We start from the raw sequence: 21,322 nt of genomic DNA, 5'->3' as shown, positions 1-21,322 counted from the left end.
ACCACTGCCTATCCCCTATGTTTAATATTGTGGCTGTTCTGTCTCTGATCCCAGATAAGTTTATTAGGGTGCACAATATTTTGGGGAACACAATATCACCACCTTTGTCCAGCAGAAAATTCTCTCTCTCCCCTTTCTAAAAACTCTTTGACAGGGACTTTATTGCCATAGTCCAGCTCTGTCAAGTTTCAGGTCCAAAAGTGGAGGTGTTGAGTTGGTGAGGTAAGCATACTGACAGGATCTGAGGCTGAATCTTAACAGCTGCTGTTTATTTCAATAGTAACTGTGTAGAATTACTAGAAGTCATGCAGAGTGGAGCAGCCCTTTAATCTAGCACTCTACAGCAGAGGCAAACTTTTCTTTATGATTCTTATGCCAGTCTGGTCAGCAGATCAAGTTCCTGTCCAGTCAGGGCTGCAGAGTCAGACCCTGATAAAGAAAATGAAACAATAGAAGCATGATGTAAAAATAAGTATTCTTAATTTGCTTTACTTATTTTCACTAATGATGCAGAAGTAAGAGAAAACAAATCTGTAGACTGTAATATGAATCTTAAAAGGTCTTACTGCTAAAAACAAAGCCGGAGCTAAGCTATTATGGTGAGCGCAGAAAGATCAGAGAAATAGAACAAGCCACATCCAACCTCACCTTGCCAAATCCTCAGTGATCTTATTTCCTCAGACTGAAAGCTTCTGAATCCTCATGGGAATGGATCTCAGCTGAACTGCTGCTGAAAGCTAAAAGACTTAAAAAAGACTCTAGTTTCCGGTCTTCATGCCTTATATACCTTTCTGCTTCCTGCCATCATTTCCTTGGTTTAAAGGCATGTGTCTCCATTCCTGGCTCTTTCCAGTGTGGCTTTGAACTCACAGAGTTCTGGATGGACTTCTGCCTCTGGAAGGCTAGGATTAAAAGGGGTGTGTGGTATCATTTTCTGGCCTCTATGTCTATCTAGTGGCTGTTCTGTTTTCTGACCCCAGATAAGTTTATTAGGGTGTACAATATATTGGTGGACACAATAAAAACCACAGTAAAATCCTATGTCAAATGGGCAATAGCATATTTATTATTTAAATAATTAAAAAATATAAATTTATATATTTATTATTAATTAAATAAATTATATATAATTTAGTCATTAGAGTATTGATGCTCTCTAGTAAATATAGGTATAAGTAAAAAGCTCACTCTGATCCTGTAGGGTTTACTTCTCTAAATCCTGTATTTATATTGATGGGCCTTTTCTGCAGAATAACATTTTAAGAGAGTGCATATTAGTGTATAGGTGTTTTTTAATCATATTTTTTTTTTTACAAAAATGAAAATCATAGCACGTTTTCTACAGCACGCCTGAGGTATTGCTAGTCCAGAAAGTGGCAGATTTTCTTTGTCCTTTCTCAGTTCATAGCAAAACCTAATTCCCCAGAAAAGAGTCCTCCTGAGTGCAGGAATACTTCAGGGAAGACTTTGCAGTCCAGTCCCAAGTTCTGCATGAATGTCAATCTCTACAGCTCAGGGGCAGATCTGTGCCTGGGGTGAAAGCCAGGACTACCAATCACTGGGCTCCCTCACTTCACAGCACTGCCCCTAAGGAAGCTGTTTAGATCACTCAGGCCTCAGTAGCCAATCAGGACCTCCCGATGGACTGCCAATCAGAATGGGGAGGGCACTTCCGGTCCGACCGGCAGCTTAGTCTGTGGCTAGGTGGTTAAAGGTGGATCTCCTGTTCTGTGTGCTGGGCTGTGATTGCCTGCTGGGAGCCAGGAGGAGAGCGGGTGAGCACGGAATCCGCCATGGTGAGTGAGGGTCCACCGTCCCATGTGAGGAGAAGCCGCGGGAGCCGGAGTGGGGTCCCCCGCCCCGGGGCTGTGGACATGGCGTCAGGACTCAGTGTGTGGAGTGATTCCCTTTGGTGTCCTGAGGTCTCTGCAACTCCCAGGCAGAAGCGGAACCTCTGAGTGATTTATCGCTGGGGTTTGCACCTTCACAGAGCATGGGGGAGAGTGAGCCTTTGTGAGGAAATACCCTAGTCACCATGCAAGGCATGGTGATCATTTTTTCATTTCTTTCAGTAAAAACTGTGGCCAGGGAAGGCAGATTTGCTAATTTGCAGAGCTCTGGTCACTCTGCTGTCTTCTAGGAGTTCTGCACTTGGCATTGAACATTCATGTGTAGATCCGTCTGCAGTTAATTCTGTGGAGGCGTAAAGTCTGTGTCATTAACACATCTGCATGAGGATGCCAGGGTGATTCATTTACCTGTGTCATTAAGGCCAAACTTACTGTGATTTCTGGCCTCATGTGGTAAAATTGAATGTATATTTATTATGTTTTTATTTCTAAGTTTGCTTTCATGTTCTGTTGATCTCTTTATTCTTTCCCACACAGTACAGTCCCCCAGTCCCACATTAGTTTTCTCTATGTAGCCCAGGCTGTCCTGGAACTCACTCTGTAGACCAGGCTGGCCTCAAAAACCAAGTGCTTCGTTTAAAGGTGTGTGCCCCCACCACCACCCTGTTCATTGCAGTCTTTATTGCAATTTCAATCAATGTTAGAAGTCAGATGGTGTCACAGTGTTTATGTACTATTTATTCAGTCGTGTGTTGTTCAATTTTTCATTCCTGATGACATTTTCTCATGTTATTTTTGTTTCTCATGCAATTTACTTTGTAGCATAAATTGTTAGACTTTAATTGAACTTTTGCTGTATCTGTAACTCCAATTCTGCATTGTCATAATATAATAGTGACATGATAGACACATGGTTGCTTTCTACTCAAGGTTAGACCTGCCCCCTGCTAAGGAAGCCCATCTTGCATTAGGCACAGTTCCCAGTGGGGTCCCCTAGTCTCCATGATTAAAAATGTGTGGTTACACCCTTTCCTTAAAAAGACTCTTTTAATTAGGTTTGCATGTATGTGGAAGGAGATGTTCCTTGTGTCTATGCAGGTAGGCCCCATGCAGGTAGGAAACAGAGGAAAGAATTTGTGTATATTTTTACACTTTTATATTGTTTTCAAATGTGTGGTCTTATCTGTTGACCCATCTGTATATACTACCACCCTTTTTGTGTTTGTTTTACTGTTTTAGGATCAGCATTTACTTTACTAATGTTCTTGAGAACTCATTGATCTGTCAGACAGCAACTTAATAAAAATGCATTGCTTCCTGGGAATTATTAGCCTTACAGTTCAATAGACAAATATAGAACTGGCATGAATGTTTAACTTCTGGGAGAAATTTTCAGTGAGGCTGGAGTGCTTTCTGTTTTTTTTTTTTTTTGTTGTTAGAGACAGGGTCTCACTATGTACCTTTGGCTGTCCTTGCGATCTCTACATAGACCAGGCAGGCTCAGAAATCACAAATTTCACCTGTCTCTGACTCCCGAGAGTTGGGATTAGAGTTGTGCACCACCTACCCTTATTGCCCATCCTTTCTTGAAGTTAATAATTTTGATAAAGTTCTGCTGATGTATACTAGATAGTGGTACTCTGTTTGCATGTCTCTCTGTATATATTCCTAGGCATTTCTCCTGCCGTGCCGTAATCTATTCTGTGGACAGTGGAATGGAAGGTGTCATTCTCTCTTGATGTTTTCTTTCAAAATGAGTTGGTGACTGCATTTGCTATTGACTGACCCATGTCAGAGAATGTATCAAGCACATGGAATTATGTAAATATATTCTCAATGAAGTGTACATTTGCAATGCAGTCAGTCTCACCATTTCTATTATGTACATATATGGGATACTTTAGGATGCAGTGACCAATGAGGATGTGCATGTGAACTTCACTCATGAAGAGTGGGCTTTGCTGGATCCTTCCCAGAAGAGTCTCTACAAAGATGTGATGCTGGAAACCTACTGGAACCTCACCATTGTAGGTAAGAATGTGAGCTTTCTGTCAGTTTTTAACTTAAGGGAAGAAGCCTTTCTTGGAGATTGGTGCTCTCCTATAATTTTGAATGTTAAAGAAGAAAGCAATGGTGAATAAATCAGGCATTGTTCTAAGGTTCATGAAAGACATTAATTTCAATTGTTCCTAATTTCCAGTAATATATCATATTTCCTGGTGCTGTATTTTAGGGTACAAATGGGAAAACCACAATATTGAAGAACATTATCCAAATTCTACAAGACATGGCAGGTAATTTTCATGTGCAAGGTGATATATATGTATGTCTCCGGTAAGTACTGGATTCCTGGTTGGTGGGTCGCTGCATCACTGATACAATAAGTCAAATCAAACCAAATTAATAAATCCAGATTTAATAAACAGAGCACAGCAAAGCAGAGACTCCAGGGGCTCTTAGGAAGTCAGGAGACAGAACAGCAGAGCACCCATGGCAGCTCTATGGGCCAGGTTTTAAATAGCCAGTAAGGATGGGCATGGTCCCAGACATCTCTGGGGGAGGAGCCATTAATGGTGGGCTTTCTGCAATGAGGCCACATCAGGTGCAAATTGTAAACATCCCAATTTATTTTGGGCATATATGGGAGCAGGTTCCGGTCTGTCTACTTCCTGCTAGCATGGGATCATGTGGGGAGGGGGTAGGTTCAAGTCAGGTGAACCCATGCTCAGCAGGGATATGGGTGGAGAAGCATTTGATTAGCTGCCATCCAGGAGGCCTCAGGCATCTGTCCTTGAGGAGGCGGAGAATGCAGGTTGCTAGGAGAAAAGAAGAATGGCTTTTTATCACTGGCCTTATGAACAGGGATAGCCATTGGTAGTAGGAAGAATGATGGAAAGAATGGAACTGAGAAGTGTCCTGGTTATACAGAAGAGTCAAGGGTGAATGAATGAGGCATCTGAGCAGATATGCCCTTAATTGGGGCATCTTGGAAAACAAGGTTTGAGTTGCTGGTTAGGTGCCCACATGTGCCTGTAGAGGTGGTACCAGCAGTGAAGTCCCTGGAGCTTGGGGAGATGGCATGTTAAATCTAGGGATGATGTATTCCAGGAGTATTGGAGCCATGTATCTGCTGTTTTTCTGGAGGTTGGGAGAGCATCCATCCTGTAAATGTGTCAATAAGAGTTAAGAGATATGGAGCCTTTTTATGAGCAGGCATGTGGGTGAAATCCACCTGCTAGTATTTCTCCAGTTGGTATCCTTGGTTGTTGGTTGGCATCCTCAGAGCTGTTGCAGGAGCAGGTGTATCTGTAGGACCCCTGGGGGTTTGGCCTTGGCCCAGGGAGGAGGAGTGAACCTACAGAATATGCTCAAAAATGGGTGGGGTCAAAAATAGGCTCTAGAAACTGTTATTATTTTCCATCAGGCCAGACTTCTTTACAAAGTAGCTGAGCCCTTTTTTCAGGAAGCTTCAGGTGTCTATAAAATTACTGGAACAGATTTACACCTTGGTGTCATAGTAAATAAAAAGCTTTGATTTTCGGTTAAAAGGCATGAATATTTTTAAGTCTAAATTCACTGAACAAAGGAGGTTGTGTGTGTGGAGGAGGGAGTTGAACATGTCTGCAGGGTTCTATATCCTCTCTAGTGCTAACCTATCTCTAAAAGCTGGACCAGTAAAAACCACAGAAATTTAAGGACCCCTGAAAACTCTTTGTAATCAGTGCTTTATCAGGTTGTCAAAACTGCATATATCAAAGCTAACACTTTGAACCTCTGAAGTTATATCTGAAACTAGTTTATCCTGTACCATGGAGTCTGTGAATGAGGTACACCTGTATGTATTTTTAACAGGAAACATACTAATGAGCTACTAAGGTGCTTTTAGGTTTGGGGTTGGTTGTGTTGTTAAACTGGCAAATCTCTTGGTATCCTGGTCATCAAACACCATCAGATCTGAGAAGGATAAGTAAATGAGCATGAGTGCGCCAGCTTTCCAGTTACCCAGGCAGTCCCAAGTCTCTCTATGGTCACTGGGGGACAAGGCGCAGAGGTAGCACTTGTTCAGATGCCAAGCTCAGAGGATCTGACAGATTCTTTGTGGAGTAGAAATTTGGGGAGATAGGCCTACCTGACTTGGCAGAGTGGCACAATTGTTACCCCATTGCTCCACTTATTCACAGTCTGGACATGATCTCAGCAGCAGTTAATGGTGTAAAGCAGCTTTTCACTGTGTGGCTGGCTTTGTTACATTTGAGGCAAGCCTCCAGGTGGAAGTTCTTCTGTGGCCATCCATCTTCTTAGAGAAGATACAGTATGCTTCCAGGCGTTGGCCTGTCTCTCCTAAAAAGCTTTTATATTAAATGCTATATTCTCAGTTTTCTGAGCGTGTTTGAGAATGGGGAAAAATCTGATAGGTATATCTAAATTAGAGAAATGTTGTTTAGGTTTAACTTTGAGGGCACATGTTGGTTAAGTCTAAACATACAGTTTACCCAATTAGTTACAGTTTACCAATGTTAGTAAAAGCCAGAAGATTCAGTCTGTAGTTTTCATTGGTGATCCTAAGATATCAGGCTATAGCAAGTTTTAACATTGCTAACAATTTATATTTCAATATCAATGGTCAAAACAAGCATTGTTTTAAATCCTGTTTAATAAAACTTGCTTTTAGGACAGGACAGAAATTATCAAACAGAAATATATCCTAAACCAAATTATGTCTCCTTCGTGGGTCCAGTCCAAGTGGTTACCCTTATTAAAGATGGTGGTGAAGTATTTCTTTAACCTCAACCAAAATGGTGACTGGCGATGTTCTCCAGAACAGTTTCCATCTGGAATCACAAGCCTTACAGATTTTAAAACATACCCAATTAGCAAGACACATTCAGGACACATAAACTCAGGCATTCAAAACTAATCAGAAACACATATGTGTGGCAACACCATTCACACAATTCAACCACCCATAAAAAGTAAACAGCATCATTAACAGAAACAATTTTTTTTAAATGAGGCTCCTAGCAGGTCGGGCATCCTGATACCCGGATCCCAGAGAAGGCACTGCAGAGGAAAACTGAAAAACAGAGTAGCAGCACATGCTGCCCAGTTGAGTAAGTCAGAGCAGCAAGTTGAGAATTTTGGAAAAAGATTTTTAGGAGGGAAGAAGGTGTAGCAGAGTGTTGTACTGAAGGAGAACAGGTTTAAGGGTGAAGTGGGCAGGTAGAATTTTAGCGGTGGGGACTATAGGAACAGGGAACCCCCTGGGCTGCAGCGTGGTGGTGGCTGTGGTGGTGGAGGTGGTGGAGGTTAGTGGTGGTAGTAGTGGTAGTGTGGTGGTGGTGGCAGCATCTCTGGTGGGAGGGAAAGAGGGAGTGAGGAAACAGACAGACAAACAGGCTGGAGACATTGATGCAGTAGTTCAGGGTGTGAAAGCAGAGAGCAGAGAGGAACAGAGAGAATGGATGTATTTCAGGGAGAATCCCAGTGTGACCAGATCATATTTCAGGAAGGAGAGAGGCAGAGAGACAAACAGAGCTGGGGAGGGAGAGGAATGGGAGCATTAGAATCACAGTGTGGCCACACTGTACACTGGGAACCAGATGCAGAGTAACAGGGAAGAGAGAGGAATGGGGGCAGTATTCTTGCAGGCCCAATTTGGAGGAGACAACCCCAGAGGTTCTGGGGACAGAAATTGGACTTAGCAAATACTTATTCACAAGCCGTTTGCTGGGGATGTGGTTGTGAGGGCAGGTACACAAATCGCATCTGGGAGCTGTGTGTGGGGTGGACTCTGTGGTGAAGTCTGTGTCACACAGGGGAATTCCAAGGGCAATGACTGTCTCTACCTTGAAACAAGGTGGAGTCACCTGGCACTACAGTGACTCAGTAGGCAGTCTTCAGGTTGGAAGAGGTCCCGGACCTCTTTTTTTTTAATTTTTTTTATTTTTTTATTGAGTTACCTGAACTTTATTCCAGTGTACAGGAGATATATAGGATTGGGGTGGTATCTCAAGCAAATCTAATTTGCATTAGGTGGCACACTCCTACCACAGAGCTGGGTTAGTAGCAGCACAGCCCCATGAAAATAGCTAGAGCCTGCTACTTAATTACCAGCTGGGCAGCAGGGGAAGAGCATTTGCAGGGAACTGTGTCAAGTGTCATTCTTTTTTTTTTTTTTTTTTTTTTTGGTTTTTCGAGACAGGGTTTCTCGGTGTAGCTTTGCGCCTTTCCTGGAACTCGCTTTGGAGACCAGGCTGGCCTCGAACTCACAGAGATCCGCCTGCCTCTGCCTCCCGAGTGCTGGGATTAAAGGCGTGCGCCACCACCGCCCGGCAAGTGTCATTCTTGAGATAAGTCAGGGTCCAGGGTTAGAAGCATCCTTCAGATAAGGCTAGGTAGAGAGCAGGAAGCTCCCACTGGGGGTTAGAGAGTCCTCCATATTGTTTTGAGCCTGAGGAGAGCTGCTAAGCTATGGTAGACTGCAACTTCTGACCAGTGGGGCCTCCCAACATCTCCCTCTGTTTTATTTTATAATGGAGAAGTGTCATCCTAAGCCTTGAAGAGCCTGTTGTCTTCATTGGATGGGTCTGGGGCTTGGTAGTGAACCTGATTGGTGGTGGCTTTCACCATAGTGGTGTTCTGCTGCTGGAGGAACTGAATAAGGCAAAGGGCAAGCATCAAATAAAATATAGCACAATTAGATGACGGATAAGGGGTTCCTGAAGCCAGGAAAACAAAGGGTTACTGAACCAGAGAAGTTGCTCTAGAGGCTGGAATTTTGAGATCCACTCTTTGTGGAGTTGGGTTTTGTTTTGTTTTGTTTTGTTTTGTGTGTGTGTGTGTGTGTGTGTGTGTGTGTGTGTGTGTGTGGTCTGATTGTTCTTTATTTTATATCTAGAATCCAATTATGAGTGAGTACATACCATGACTGTCTTTCTGGGTTTGGGTTACCTCACTCAGGATAATTTTTTCTAGTTCCATCCATTTGCCTGCAAATTTCATGCTTTCATTGTTTTCCCCTGCAGAGTAGTATTCCATTGTGTATATATACCACATTTTTTTCATCCATTCTTCCATTGACGGGCATCTAGGTTGTTTCCAGGTTCTGCCTATTACAAATAGTGCTGCTGTGAACATAGCTGAGCATGTATCTTTATGGTATGACTCTGCATTCCTTGGGTATATGCCCAAGAGTGGGATGGCTGGTTCTTGACGTAGTTCGATTCCTAATTTTCTGAGAAACCCCCATACTCATTTCCACAGTGGTTGTACAAGTTTACATTCCCACCAACAGTGGAGGAGTGTTCCCTTTGCTCCACATCCTCGCCAACATTTACTGTCATTGGTGTTTTTGATCGTAGCCATTCTGACAGCTGTAAGGTGGTATCTCAGAGTTGTTTTGATTGGCATTTCTCTGATGATTAAGGATGTTGAGCATTTCTTTAAATGTCTATCAGCCATTTGTGATTCTTGTTTTGTGAATTCTCTGTTTAGCTCTTTAGCCCATTTTTTAATTGGACTGTTCAGTATTTTGATACCTAGTTTCTTGAGTTCTTTATATACCGTGGAGATCAATCCTCTGTCAGATGTGGGGTTGGTGAAGATCTTTTTCCATTCTGTTGGCTGTCTTTTTGTCTTATTGATTGTGTCTTTTGCGCCGCAAAAGCATCTCAATTTCGTGAGGTCCTGTTTTTTAATTGTTGTGCTCAGGGTCTGTGCTGTTGGTGTTTTATTTAGGAAATGGTCTCTGGTGCCAATGCGTTCAAGAGTGCTTCCTACTTTCTTTTCTATTAAGTTTAGTGTAACTGGATTTATGTTCAGGTCTTTGATCCACTTGGACTTGAGTTTTGTGCATGGTGACAGGTATGGATCTATTTGTAATCTTTTCATATTGAGATCCAGTTATGCCAGCACCATTTGTTGAAGATACTTTCTTTTTTCCATTGCATAGTTTTGGCTCCTTTGTCAAAAACCAGGTGTTCATATGTATATGGATTAATGTCAGGGCCTTCAATTCGATTCCATTGGTCCGTATGTCGGTTTTTATACCAGTACCGAGCTGTTTTTATTACTATAGCTGTATCGGAGAGTTAGAGGTCAGGGATGGTGATGCCTCTAGAGGTTGCTTTATCGTCTAGGATTCTTTTAGCTATCCTGGGTCTTTTGTTTTTCCATATGAAGTTGAGTATTTTTCTTTCCAAGTCTGTGAAGAATTGTGTTGGGATTTTAATGGGGATTGCATTGAATCTGTAGATTGCTTTTATTAAGATTGCCATTTTTACTATGTTAATCCTACCTATCTATGAGCATGGGAGATCCTTCCATTTTCTGATATCTTCTTCAATTTCTTTCTTTAGAGATTTAAAGTTCTTATCAAAAAGGTCCTTCACTTGTTTAGTTAGTGTTATCCCAAGGTACTTTATATTATTTGTGGCTATCGTAAAGGGTGATGTTTCTCTGACTTCTTTCTCAGCCTTTTTATCATTTGTGTATAGGAGGGCTACTGATTTTTTTTGAGTTGATCTTGTATCCTGCCACTTTGCTGAAGGAATTTATCAGCTGAGGAGTTCCCTGGTAGAGTTTTTGGGGTCACTTATGTATACTATCATATCATCTGCAAATAGTGAAAGTTTGACTTCTTCCTTGCCAATTTGTATCCCTTTGATCTCCTTTTGTTGTCTTATTGCTCTAGTTAGAACTTCTAGTACTATATTGAATGAATATGGGGAGAGTGGACAGCCTTGTCTTGTTCCTGAATTTAGTGGTATCGCTTTGAGTTTCTCTCCATTTAATTTGATGTTTGCTGTTGGCTTGCTATAAATTGCTATTATTATGTTTAGAAATGTTCCTTGTATTCCTGATCTTTCTAAGACCTTTATCATGAAGGTGTGTTGGATTTTGTCAAAGGCTTTTTCAGCATCTAAGGAGATGATCATGTGTTTTTTTTTTCTTTCAGTTTGTTTATATGGTGTATTACATTGACTGATTTTCGTATGTTGAACCATCCTTGCATCCCTGGGATGAATCCTACTTGGTCGTGTAGGATAATTATTTTGATGTGTTCTTGGATTCCGTTTGCCAATATTTTGTTGAGTATTTTTGCATCAATGTTCATGAGGGAGATTGGTCTGTAGTTCTCTTTCTTTGTTGCATCTTTGTGTGGTTTGGGTATCAGGGTAATTGTAGCCTCATAAAAAGAGTTTGGTAGTATTCCTTCTGTTTCTATTGTGTGGAACACTTTGAAGAGTATTGGTATTAGTTCTTCTTTGAAAGTCTCGTAGATTTCTGCACTGAAATCATTTGGTCCTGGGCTTTTTTTGGTTGGGAGACTTTTGATGACTGTTTCTATTTCTTGTTTTTTTTGTTGTTGTTGTTGTTGTTTTTTGTTTTTTTTTTTTTCGAGACAGGGTTTCTCTGTGTAGCTTTGCGCCTTTCCTGGAACTCGGTAGCCCAGGCTGGCCTCAAACTCACAGAGATCCACCTGGCTCTGCCTCCCGAGTGCTGGGATTAAAGGCGTGCGCCACCACCGCCCGGCCTGTTTCTATTTCTTTAGGGGTTATTGGTCTACCTAAATGGTTTATCTGGTCTTGATTTAATTTTGGTATGTGGTATTTATGCAGAAAATTGTCCATTTCTTCCTGGTTTTCCATTTTTGTGGAGTACAGGTTTTTGAAGTATGATCTGATGATTCTCTGGATTTCCTCGTTGTCTGCTGTTATGTCTCCGTTTTCATTTCTGATTTTGTGAATTTGGGTGCTCTCTCTTTGCCTTTTGGTTAATTTGGCTTGTGGTTTGTCTATATTGTTGATTTTTTTCAAAGAACCAACTCGTTGTTTCATTGATTTTTTTGTATTGTTCTCTTGTTTTCTATTTCATTGATTTCAGCTCTCTATTTGATTATTTTCTGGGGCCTATTTCTCCTGGGTGAGTTTGTTTCTTTTTGTTCTAGAGCTTTCAGTTGTGCTGTTAATTCATTAGTATGGGATTGCTCCATCTTCTTTATGTGTGCATTTAGAGCTATGAATTTTCCTCTTAGCACTGCTTTCATAGTGCCCCATAAGTTTGGGTATGTTGTACTTCATTTTCATTGAATTCTAGGAAATCTTTGATTTCTTTCTTAATTTCTAACTTGACCCATTTTTATTTCAGGTGGGCATTATTCAGTTTCCATGCGTTTGTGGGTTTTCTATCATTTTTGTTGTTGTTGAGGTCTAACTTTAAGGCATGGTGGTCTGATAAGATACAGGAGGTTATTCCAATTTTTTTGTATCTGTTGAGATTTGTTTTGTGTCCAAGCATGTGGTCAATTTTTGAGAAGGTTCCATGGGGTGCTGAGAAGAAGGTATATTCTTTTGTGTTAGGATGGAATGTTCTATAGATATCTATTAAGTCCATTTGAGTCATAACTTCTGTTAGGTCCTTTATTTCTTTGTTAAGTTTCAGTCTGGTAGATCTGTCTTTTGGTGAGAGTGATGTGTTAAAATCTCCCAGGACTAATGTGTGGGGTCTGGTGTGCATTTAAACTTTAGTAGTGTTTCTTTTATGAATGTGGGTGCTTTTGTATTTGGAGCATAAATGTTTAGAATTGAGACTCCATCCTGTTCTGTAGATATCAATTAAGTCCATTTGAGTCATAACATCTGTTAGGTCCTTTATTTCTTTGTTAAGGTTCAGTCTGGTAGATCTGTCTTTTGGTGAGAGTGGTGTGTTAAAATCTCCCACTACTAATGTGTGGGGTTTGATGTACGTTTTAAACTTTAGTAGTGTTTCTTTTATGAATGTGGGTGCTTTTGTATTTGGAGCATAAATGTTTAGAATTGAGACTTCATCTTGGTGGATTTTTCCCGTGATAAATATGTAATGTCCATCCTGATCTCTTTTGATTCATTTTAGTTTGAAGTCTATTTTATCAGATATTAGGATAGCTACACCAGCTTCTTTCTTAGGACCATTTGCTTGGAAAGCCTTTTCCCAGCCCTTTACTCTGAGGTAGCGTCTGTCTTTTAAGTTAAGGTGTGTTTCTTGTATGCAGCAGATGGATGGGTCCTGTTTTCTTATCCATTCTGTTAGCCTGTGTCTTTTTATAGGTGAGTTGAGACCATTGATGTTGATGGATATTAATGACCATTGATTGTTTAATTCATGTGTTGTGTTTTCCTTCTTTGGTGTATGTTGGTGTGGGATTATCTATTGCTTGATTTTTCATGGATGTGTTTAGCTTCTTTGGGTTGGATTTTCCCTTCTAGTGCTTTCTGTAGGGCTGGGTTTGTGGACAGGTATTGATTAAATCTGGTTTTGTCCTGGAATATTTTGTTTACTCTGCCTATGGTGATTGAGAGTTTTGCTGGGTATAATAGTCTGGGTTGGCATCCGTGGTCTCTTAGTGTCTGCATAAGATTTGTCCATGATCTTCTTCTAGCTTTCATAGTCTCTATTGAGAAGTCTGGTGTTATTCTGATGGGTTTGCCTTTATATGTTACTTGGTCTTTTTACTTTGCGACTCTTAATATTTTTTCTTTGTTCTGTGTGTTTAATGTTTTGATTATTATGTGGCGAGGGGAATTTTTTTTTGGATCCAGCCTATTCGGTGTTCTGTAAGCTTCTTGTATCTTCATAGGTATTTCTTTCTTTAGGTTAGGAAAGTTTTCTTCTATGATTTTGTTGACTATATTTTCTGTGCCTTTGAGTTGGTATTCTTCTCCTTCTTCTATCCCTATTATTTTTAGGTTTGGTCTTTTCATGGTGTCCCAAATTTCCTGGACATTTTCTGTTACAACATTTTTGTCTTTAGTGTTTTCTTTGACTGACGAATCTATTTTCTCTATTGTGTCTTCAGTGTCAGAGATTCTCTGTTCCATCTCTTGCAATCTGTTGGTTATGCTTGTTTCTGTAGTTCCAGCTCGTTTAGTCAGGGTTTCTGTTTCCAGCATTTCCTCAGCATGTGTTTTCTTTATTGTCTCAAATTCATTTTTCAGATCTTGGAATGTTTCTTTCATCTGTTTAATTGCTTTTTCTTGGTTTTCTTTGATTTCTTCCCATTTTTTATTTGTTTTTTCTTCCATTTCTTTAAGGGGTTTTTTTATTTCCTCTTTAATGTAGTTTTTCATTTCCTCTTTAAGGCAAGTTTTTATTTCCTCTTTCATGGAGTTTTTCATTTCCTCTTTAATGGAATTTTTTACTTCCTCTTTAAGGGAATGTTTTATTTCTTATTTAAGGGCCTCTATCATCTTCTTTAAGTCATTTTTAGGGTTGATTTCTCCTTTTCTTCTGTCTTGGTATGTTCAGGTCTTGCAGGTGTAGAATCACTAGGTTCTGATGTTGCCATATAGGTCTTTATGTTGTTGCCTGTATTTTTGCACTGGCTTCTACTTATCTCTTCCTCTGCTCAGTGCAGGTGGTGTCTGTGTCTGAGAGTGCCTCTCTCGTTCTAATTTTTAGTCTTGGTTCAGTAGGAGTTCTTGGTTAAATTGGTGGTATTGGGTTGTTTCTTCAGGATCAGATGATCTCAGTTGGTGAACTATATACTTATGATTCTTGTGATCTGGTTTGGTGGCTGGGCAGCGCCTTCTTCTGTGTTCCCAGGTCATGTTTTGTTCATTCGTCAACTCCTCAGCTGATCTTGTTTCTTCAGACTTCAAACTGTAGGGATGTGAATCCTCTCCCGGATGGATTTCAGCTGAGCGGGGTAGTCTCACCAACACCTCCAAGTTGTTGGGTTTTGCAGGATCAGCAGCTGGGCCCTGGGTTGTCCTCAGATGGAGTGTTCAGATTCGTTCTGGTTCCGTTCTTCAGAGATAGCTTCTTCCCTGGGTGTTGGGGTTAGAGGCATCCCTGTTCCAAGCTTTTGATTAAGAGTTTGTTTTCACTAGCTCTTAAGTGGGTAATAGCTCAGTTTCTGGTCTTTATTGCAATTCTGTTTTGATTGCTGCCTGCTGTGCCTTTCTGCCTCACCTCCCGGCCTGCCTGCCTCTGCCAGGCCATTCTATCTCTGACACCCGCCACCGCGGGCTTACCTGCGTCTGCTTGTCTCCGTGGCTGGGCCTGTATGTCCCTGCCGGCCGCCGTCGCCACCAGGCTTACCTGCCTCTGCCTGTTGCCATGGCGGGCCTGTATGTCTTTGCCGGCCGCTGTCGGGCTTGTATGACCCTGAAGGCCACCGCCGGGCTTGTGTACATGTACGGGCCGCCACCAGGCCTGTATGTCTCTGCTGGCTGCGACCGGGCCTGTATGTACCTGCTGGCCACTGTTGCCGCCAGACTTACCTGCCTCTGTCTGTTGCCGCCGCTGCCAGGCCTATCTGCTTTTGCGGGCTGTCGCCACGCCTGTATGTCTCTGCTGCCGCTGCCCCAGGCCTACCTGCCTCGGCTTGTTTCGGCTGCCGTGCCTGTCTGCCGGTCCCTGACTTCTGAAGACATTTTTGTTTGGGAATGGGAGGCTTACTGAACTGTTCATTCGTGTGGTAAAAGTGGAAATGGGGAGAGAGAATCAATGGCCTTCCACAGCCACACCACATGGTTGTGGAAGGACTACTCACCCTGGCCAGTTCACCAAAGATAAGTATACAATCCCCGGTTGCTGGGTTCCTCTGTCACCGATGCAATAAACCAAAGCAAACTGAATTGATAAACCCAGATTTAGAAACAGAGCAGCGCAAAGTAGAGCTTTGATTTCAAAGTAGAGCAGGAGATTTCAAACAGTTTGAAAAAATGTTAATGTGTCCTGAACTTTTAATGTAAAGCAACTGTGGAAATAGGCATAGCTTTGTGAGGATTATTAAATTGTCACAACACCATTCACTCGAATATCAGGTAGCTGATAACTGTTTTTAAAGCATTCCTTTATGGACAAGACAAGGAAACAATGCCATAGTAGATGTCACAGTTTCAATCATAGCCATGTAAGAGGCATGTTGTTGAACTGTCCAACCAATTACCATCATGCCTTCTGATTAGCTCATATCATTGATGCGGGCATTAGTGTATGGCCAAGACCTTTTGTAAGCAAACCTTTGGTATTAAAGCTAGTGTTGCTCATATACTTGTAGTGAGTGATTTAGCATAGTTTAGTGAGAGAAGCACTGTATGAGATTGCAGGAGGTTGTCTTTGTGTAGAAACACGAATCTCTATTCTGCATCTGTATAACACACAAAATATTCGACTATGGGAATGCAATGTGAAAACACTTTATTTTTTATCTTCCTTTCCCAGGTGTGGCATCTGTCACTCTGGATACAATACATGGGAGCGTAATGGGTATGGAAAGAAGCATTGTACTTCTGGCACTCTCAGCACAAATGGAAGATATGTGGTAGTCCCCACTATGAGAAGACATGACTGTGATACAAGTTTACAATTACTTGGTTTTCCAACTTCAGTGGGAACTCACCAACAAACTCTCATTGGAGAAAAACATGATTACCAGGAATATGGAAATTCATCTGTCTCTGCTGGTTCACTGTGCATATGTAATGTGGCTCACAGTATAAGAAAATGTTATAAATGCAATCCGTGTGGTCAGACCCTGAGTTCTTCAAGTTCTCTTCAAAGATGTGAAAAATCTCATGTGGGAAGAGAAAATAATAAATGTGAGTCATCTACTAAATGCTTTAGGCTTAACAGGCATCGTCAAACACACCAAAGAACCAATAATGAAGAGGCTCTCTATGAATGTAGTGAACATGATAAACCCTTTATATCTGATTGCTCTTTAGAAAAACACCAAAAAACTCATTTGGAAGGAAAATCCTATGAGTATAATCAAAGGAATAAAGCCTTTGCATGTGACAGTCTTCAGCATCAAGTACAGAGAATTCAAACTCCAGAAAAATGCTATGAATATAATCAATGTAGTAAAGCCTTTATACAGATGAGTGATCATTACAGACATGATTCCCTTCATACTGGAGCGAAACCATATGAATATAATCAATGTAATAAAGCCTTTGCAGAGATGAGAAATCTTAACAGTCATGAAAGATTTCATACAAGAGAAAAACCCTGTTTATATAATCAATGTGTTAAAGCCTTTACAAGAAAGAATAGTCTTCACAGTCATGAACGAATTCATACTGGAAAGAAACTCTATGAGTGTAATGAATGTGGTAAAACATTTGCACAAAAGAGGAATCTTCAAAGTCATGAAAGAATTCATACTGGAGAGAAACCATTTCAATGTGATCAATGTGGTAAAGTCTTTGCACAGAAGAGTCATCTTGTATGTCATGAAAGAATTCATACTGGAGAGAAACCGCATGAATGTAATCAATGTGGTAAGGCCTTTGCACTGAAGAGTTATCTTCTCCAACATGAAAGAATTCATACTGGGAAGAAACCCTATGAATGTAATCAATGTGGTAAAGCCTTTGTACAGAAGAATAACCTTCTAGCTCATGAAAGAATTCATACTGGAGAAAAGCCATATAAATGTAATCAATGTGGTAAAACCTTTGCACATAAGATTTCTCTTCAATGTCATGAAAGAATTCATACTGGAGAGAAACCCTATGAATGTAATCAATGTGGTAAAGCCTTTACACAGAAGAGTTATCTTCTCACCCATGAAAGACTGCATACTGGAGAGAAACCCTACAAGTGTAACCAATGTGGTAAAGCCTTTGCAGTGAAGAGTCGTCTTCACAATCATGAAAAAAATCATACTGGAAACAAACTGTATAAATGTGTCCAATGTGGTGTAGGCTTTGCACAGAAGAATGCTCTTCAAATTCATAAAATAATTCATATAGGAGAGAAACCTTATGAATGTAGTCAATATAGCAAAGCCTTGGTACAGAAGAGTAGCCTTCTAAGTCATGAAAGAACTCATACTGGACAGTAACATATGAATGTAATCAATGTGGTAATTTTAGATGTAAGCTGCCATGTGGGTGCTGGAAACTGAATTGTGTTTTCTACAAGAATTACTTGCATGGAGTCCAGTTTCATATGGGTTCACGTCCCAAAGAATAGATCAAGCATCAGTCGAGGATGGAGACTGCCATGATCTGAGCATGAAGCAATATGGCAGCTGCTTCATTGAAAAACCACTACACATTTTATGCTCTATAACTGAATCTTAGTTTAACTCAAGCAGGTTAAAAACAGACTTAATGATTCCAGGATAAAAGTAGCCATCATCATCATTACAGCATTTTTCCTGGGGCAAAAAGTGATAAATTCAGCAAGTATCTTCATTCCTTTCTGGATGTGAGCCCATTGTTTCCCTTCATAGTTGCTTTCATCCTTGGAACTAGGTGTATCCAGTTAATAAATCTTTAAGTTCTATTTTTGGTATAATCAGGGGAACATAATGGGGCTTCTTGTTTGGGAGTAGGAATAGTAATCACATTGTGTGGTTCCATGGTGGTGGGATTTTTCCAAGAATTTTGTTTAAAGAGACTACCTTGCCTATGTATATGTTCCCATCTTCCAGTGTAGCCAGCAAAAGAAATTTCCCACAGTAAAAGGCATAAGGAAACTCCACAACATATAGTGAGAATTATTAAAATTTAAATAAAAATGATGCTGGAGAATTAAGATTGGCAAAGAGGAAATGCTGGAACTTTGTCAAACAGCAATGGTCACTGTGCAGTCCACGCCAGGTGGTAAACTGCTAAACAATTTCTCATCCCTTTTCATTTCTTTTAAGATTCATTTTATTATTGTTACCTTTGTGAGTCAACATTAACAATATACTTTGAAACCAGATGTCAGCTTGTGTAACCCAGTTCTTCCTTTCTACCATGTGGGTTCTGAGGACCACACCAGGTCCATCAGTCTTGGTAACAAGCACATTTACCTGCTGATTCATGCCATGATGAACACTGAGCACTGATACTTTTTTGTTAACCGTTGAATTTTTGTTTGTTTGTTTGTTTTTTAAAACAGGCTGATGAAATTGAGGCTGACCTTGAACTTCAGACCTTTTTGCTTCCACCTCCAGTTACTGGGATGATAGGTTTTACTTCTATGCCCTGTGTATGCAGAGGTCTTTTGTGTGCTGAGCAAGTATTCTATCCAGTGACCACCATTTGATATGAAAACATTGACATAACTGAGTTTTTCATATACAGGTCTACACTGAGAACCTGCCTCAAAACCAAACCAAAACTGCAAACATAAACTTTTGTTAAAATAAACTCTGTGTGTGTGTGTGTGTGTGTGTGTGTGTGTGTGTGTGTGTGTGTGTGTGTGTGTTGTGAGATGGAATCTCAGTTGCCTAGACTGGCCTAGAACTCACTGTAGCCCTAGAATCCTGCCCCTTGGCCTCGGCTTCCTAAGTACCAGGAGAACAGGGCTCGACTAGGGAGTGAAGAAGCCAGAGCACAGAGTGGACTACCTGTGTGTCCTGGGGCTCACAGGTAGTAGCCAGAGGTGCTTGACAAGATCAGAGTATTTCTAGGGTTGGATTATATTCCATAACCTTGCTTGAAATGGAATGCCAGCATTTCAGCATGGAAGGATGGGAAGAGGCCCATGTTTCAATCCTCTTTGAGGTCGAAGTGTCCTGAGAGTCTCATGTGCGTTAGGGCCACAAATGCAGTGTGAGGCATTGCTTATGAAGAGATAGATATACACTACCAAGACCATGGTCATGGCTCAGTTGTACCTTCAGTGGCCTCATAGAGATGGTGAGTAAGCATGCCAGGGCTAGAGCTGTGCCCAGGAGTCCCTGAACAAGGACAAGGAAATGGTGGAAAAGAGACTTCCTTCTTGCTCACTGGTGGAGCACACTAAGCTGAGATTACACAAAATTGAAAATCCTCCCAGGTGGTAAAGTATTGCAAACTCCTTCCACTTCCACATGGGAAACAAACATAGAAGGAAGGCAGTCGTGGCTAGAGCAATTCTGGGTATTGTTGTAACTGGTTATTGTAACTATGGTAACAATTGTGCTGCACTTACATCTGTCTGAATAACAGGCATAGGGAGGTGAAGTCACTCAAAGGCGAAAGACAAAAAATGGACAATTAGCAGGATTTGAACCCGTGTATCCCATGTGTACTCTTATAAAGTTTTTAAGACTGCATGTATTTATTAATATAGGAGGGAGGGCATGCATGTGTGGGAATCAGAGGACAACTTACCTGATTCCATTTTCTCCTTCAACCATGTTGTTCCCAGGGAAGGAACTCAGATAGAAAAACAGGCTTGGCAGCAAGTATCTTTACCACCAGAATCATCTCACTAGCCCTCAGTTGTATCATTTTGTGTGAATGTGCATGTGTGGAGGTCACAGGTCAATACTGGGCATTTCATAATTGATATTATTCTCCAAGTTGACTTTATGAGTTATTGGGTATTGAAAGGCATCTCCGGACTCTAGAATTCCCGAAGATGTGCCATTTGAGACCATAAGGACAGGGGAGCCATTATGGCTTTCTATCTGAGCCAAATAGACAAAGTATTTGCTGACCTGAAGTTCAGCCAGTGGACAGTGCCTGGTTTATTTGTGCTGTGAGTACACAGGGCCTTGAGTCATTAAAAGATAATCTGTGTTTTTGATTGTGGTAACAAATCACATCCTCATAAATTCATGGCTGTATTGTCCACATATTGCTTTAATTTTCCTGTTTGTTCTTCTGGCCCTATATATCCCACCCCTTTTGTACTTTGTTTTACTTGAGATCAAGTTCAAATCCCTAGAAGCTGAATATTTCCCTCCTGAAGAGGCCAATCTATATGCCATGATTTGAAGAACATCAAAACATGATCTGTTATCCTGTCAAGGGTAACAAAATAATTGTTTGAATTCTTACCTTCCCAAACATTTAAATGAGGAACATTTTCAGCACCTGGGGTATTCAAACACAAGTTCTGAGATGGATCAGCTCCTGTCCTGAATCTGGTACCCTGTAATGAGTTCCAGTGAAAAGTTCCCTGTTTGCATCCTGTATCAGGGTGGCCACTCCTAAAAACCCTGTCCCCTCCAGATTATAGAATTTGCCAAAGAAGTCTTTCTGCTAAATGACACTTTGAAGGTGCAGCAGGTTATCCTGGCTAGCTCTTGGAGGAGGAGGCACTGAGAGGCCAAATGTCAGTCTTGCTGCAGAGAATCTAGTTGCTACTGGCTCTGTGGAAAACAGTGAGGTGTTGGGACATAGAGAAAACTGTCTCTGTGCAAAGAGGGAATGCTTGCTGGATCTAGCCTGGGCCAGATGCCTCAGGGACATATCCCTGCTGCAGCCATCTATGACCACTGAAGTTTGGGTTTTGATTTGGGTGCAGAGGTGTGTGGTTGTGTCTTGCTATAGATTCAGCTTTTGCAAGCTCAGGGCTGTTGAGACACTCAACCATTCTGCCTCCATCATTCACCTCTGCAAGATAATTCCTATCGTGGACTCTAGGTGTCCAGCCCCTCGATAGTCCCCTCCCAGGGTCTGGGAAGAATCTATAACGAGCGATTATTACTCTTTAATGAGAAGAAATGAATGTATGTACATGATAGTCCTTAGTTCATACACTTTATTAGTCTG

The 21,322-nt window shown here is 41.1% G+C and overlaps 1 protein-coding gene across 2 annotated transcripts; it reads left to right on the top strand.

Annotated features, from left to right (window-relative positions):
* The first annotated feature begins 1,654 nt into the window (after nucleotides 1–1,654).
* On the top strand, nucleotides 1,655–18,985 carry LOC143270306 (uncharacterized). 2 transcript variants are annotated; one of them, XM_076559735.1, is made up of 4 exons: nucleotides 1,655–1,796; nucleotides 3,755–3,881; nucleotides 4,084–4,144; nucleotides 16,059–18,985. In XM_076559735.1, exons 1-4 carry the CDS (start codon nucleotides 1,794–1,796, stop codon nucleotides 17,683–17,685), a joined length of 1,818 nt encoding a protein of 605 aa, XP_076415850.1. In that variant the 5' UTR covers nucleotides 1,655–1,793; the 3' UTR covers nucleotides 17,686–18,985. The 2 variants fall into 2 exon arrangements, with proteins under 2 accessions (XP_076415850.1, XP_076415851.1); XM_076559736.1 differs by lacking the exons at nucleotides 1,655–1,796; nucleotides 4,084–4,144 and having other exon boundaries at nucleotides 3,782–3,881.
* The last annotated feature ends 2,337 nt before the right edge of the window (nucleotides 18,986–21,322 follow it).

The sequence above is a fragment of the Peromyscus maniculatus genome, chromosome 22 (assembly GCF_049852395.1).
Source record: "Peromyscus maniculatus bairdii isolate BWxNUB_F1_BW_parent chromosome 22, HU_Pman_BW_mat_3.1, whole genome shotgun sequence".
NCBI lineage: Eukaryota > Metazoa > Chordata > Mammalia > Rodentia > Cricetidae > Peromyscus > Peromyscus maniculatus.
This window is presented reverse-complemented; position numbering and strand designations above follow the sequence as displayed.

Bases quoted from the DNA above. Each gene is read 5' to 3' on its own strand.
- LOC143270306 (XM_076559735.1), top strand. The intron at 3,882-4,083 runs GTAAGAATGTGA...GCTGTATTTTAG, and splicing joins CTGGAACCTCACCATTGTAG to GGTACAAATGGGAAAACCAC. The intron at 4,145-16,058 runs GTAATTTTCATG...TTCCTTTCCCAG, and splicing joins AATTCTACAAGACATGGCAG to GTGTGGCATCTGTCACTCTG.